Raw genomic sequence first — 2,593 nt, 5'->3', positions numbered from 1 at the left:
ATACATATATTACCTTATTTTTGGTTGTTTATGATTTGATAATCCTTATGTGATTAAAAGCACTACGTACCATTTAAATATCAAAAACAACTTTAATCATAACATTCAAAGGTATCATTATCAAAAACCTTAAATAATTAAGCACTCACTATGTAATTATGATGTGTGTTTAGGCTATTAATTTGAAATTGACATTGCTTTAATTCGACTCCCAACTAAACTAATCCGGTCTAATTTCAAATTAAAGATTTGTAAATGACAAAGCATTTGTTATAACAAAACATTGTTTTTTAACTTTTGATGTGATAAGAATCGAACTCAAAACGTATTACATGGTCACCTACTCATAAGCATTATAGCCACATTTTAAACCGGTTAAGGGTCACCCTGGTGCACCCATGGTCAATAGACCCAAGCTTGGGTGCAATCAAACAAGCAAAACCAATTTTCTGTTTGGTTATTCATATACTAGAAGGCAAATGTGAAGGTTCACCAGAGATGGGCTCCGGCAACATCAATGCCCGTAACCCGGGCCTAAGTTCACGATCGAAAAACTCATCATACTCGACATTGTCTCCGGCTTTCTTTTTAACTTCCACCACTCTTAAATTCGGTGTTAATTCAAATATCTCAACCGCGATGGTCAATGGTCCTTTAACCCCTTCCCGCGATCCCTCCAAACTAACCCGAAAATCCTTTTTCCGAACGGTGAAACTAACCACTTTCGCAATCTCTTCAAGTTTAGATATTATGGTCGAAACGGATGCACTCGATACAAACCGTGACTCCTCTCCACCATCCTCAAACAACCCTGATAAACTAAACCCGCGAGAGAATGAAATCAAGTCAAATGCATTCAAACTCGCGGGTCTAGGCAAAGTGGTGAGCCGCTTTCGGGTCTCATCTCCAACCGGTGATTCCGGACGCGAAGAACTATCGGAGGAATAATCAATCCCATCCGCTTCGGTCTCTCCATCTTTCACACTACACAATTTATCATCCTCAAAATAAAACTTAATATGGCGAAACCCCTTTTTAAACCACCGGTTTTCCATGATCTCCGGTATGGTGATTCGGGTATCCGGGTTCGTCCTAAGCAGCCGTTTTAACAACCGGGTTAACTCGGGCGAGAACCACCGGGGACACCGAAACTCCCCTTTGTAAATCTTCTTATACAAAACCATAACATTTTGATCATTAAATGGCAAATAACCAGCCATTAACCCAAACAAAATCACCCCACAAGACCAAACATCAACCTTTGCCGCTTCATACCCTTTCCGCCCCAAAACCTCGGGCGCAACATACGCAGGCGTCCCGCAAAACGTATGAAACAACCCATCACCCCTAATCTGGTCCGAAATCGCGCTAAGCCCGAAATCGGACACTTTTAGATTCCCATCTTCATCTAATAAAATGTTTTCAGGCTTTAAGTCTCTATGAAACACACCACGAGCGTGACAAAACCCTACAGCAGAAATCAATTGTTGGAAGTAATTTCTAGCAACCTCTTCTTTTAACCTACCTTTAGCCACTTTATTAAACAACTCACCCCCTTTAACATATTCCATAACAAAATATATCTTAGCCTTAGTAGCCATGACCTCAAACAACTGAACAATGTTAGGATGTCTAACACGTCTTAAAATCGAGATCTCACGTTTAATATGCGAAATCAATCCGCCTCTCAATATCTGTTCTTTGTCAATAACCTTAATCGCAACGAATTCGTTCGTTTTCACGTTGCGAGCGAGGTAAACTTTCGAAAACGATCCGTGACCGAGTAGTTTGCCGATCTCGTAGCGGCCTAGCAGCAGTTCTTGGCCTTCTTTCCTTGTGGTGGTTGACGCCATGGTTAAGATATGTGTGGTATTGGTGATAGGGTGGTTTATTTTGTTTTGATGTAAATGGGGTGGTGTTGATGATGTTTGTGAGGTGTACAGAATAACAGAAACGAGGGTTGATTTGTCCGTATACTGACAGATGGGATCACGTAGTTTAGTTTTTTATATTAAAAGAAGTATGTTCCAGACAACTAACGAATATCCAACACTATGTTCCTAGACTAAATCAAGTAATAATACATGCATCATACATTTTTATATTTTTGTACATGTATTAAAATTCCCAGGAGTGAATTTGGGTGAATTTACTTTTTTTCCTTGAAGGTATCGACGTATCTTTACAGATTTGCTTTAACATTTTTAGGAAAAAAGTAAGTTTATAACTATTTTTTAAATTTTGGTTTGAATTATTTTGAAATTTGAGTTTTTAAATATTTTAAAAAAATATTTGAAGTATTAGTAATTTTAAATTCTAAAATGTTTAAGTTTTTCAAATTTTAAAATTTGAGTTTTAGTTCTAAACTCAAGTTGAATCATAAGTTTCAAATTTAGAAGAAAAAAACTAAACTTTTTTTAATTTAAGATTTAATAGTTCTAAATATTTTTATAAACTGGATGGAAGATATCAAACATTAGATTTTTCAATTTTTTGAATTTTTAAAATTAGCTTCTTATATTTTTGTATTCAATTTATTTTTAAATATAACTTGACACGATATTTTTATAATCATGCACCAACTTTAACACGA

The 2,593-nt window shown here is 36.2% G+C and overlaps 1 protein-coding gene across 1 annotated transcript; it reads right to left on the bottom strand.

Moving 5' to 3' along the window:
- Positions 1-245: 245 nt before the first annotated feature.
- On the bottom strand, positions 246-1,992 carry LOC143612038 (CBL-interacting serine/threonine-protein kinase 12-like). Its single transcript, XM_077086112.1, has one exon. The coding sequence runs from the start codon at positions 1,851-1,853 to the stop codon at positions 462-464; it is 1,392 nt and encodes a 463-aa protein (XP_076942227.1). The 5' UTR covers positions 1,854-1,992; the 3' UTR covers positions 246-461.
- Positions 1,993-2,593: the final 601 nt, after the last annotated feature.

This window comes from Bidens hawaiensis, unplaced genomic scaffold (genome assembly GCF_021521415.1).
Source record: "Bidens hawaiensis isolate Kalapana, Puna unplaced genomic scaffold, B.hawaiensis_p1.1 tig00033133_1, whole genome shotgun sequence".
Taxonomy (NCBI): domain Eukaryota; kingdom Viridiplantae; phylum Streptophyta; class Magnoliopsida; order Asterales; family Asteraceae; genus Bidens; species Bidens hawaiensis.
The sequence above is the reverse complement of the archived record's forward strand: the minus strand, read 5'-3'. Positions and strand labels throughout refer to the sequence as shown.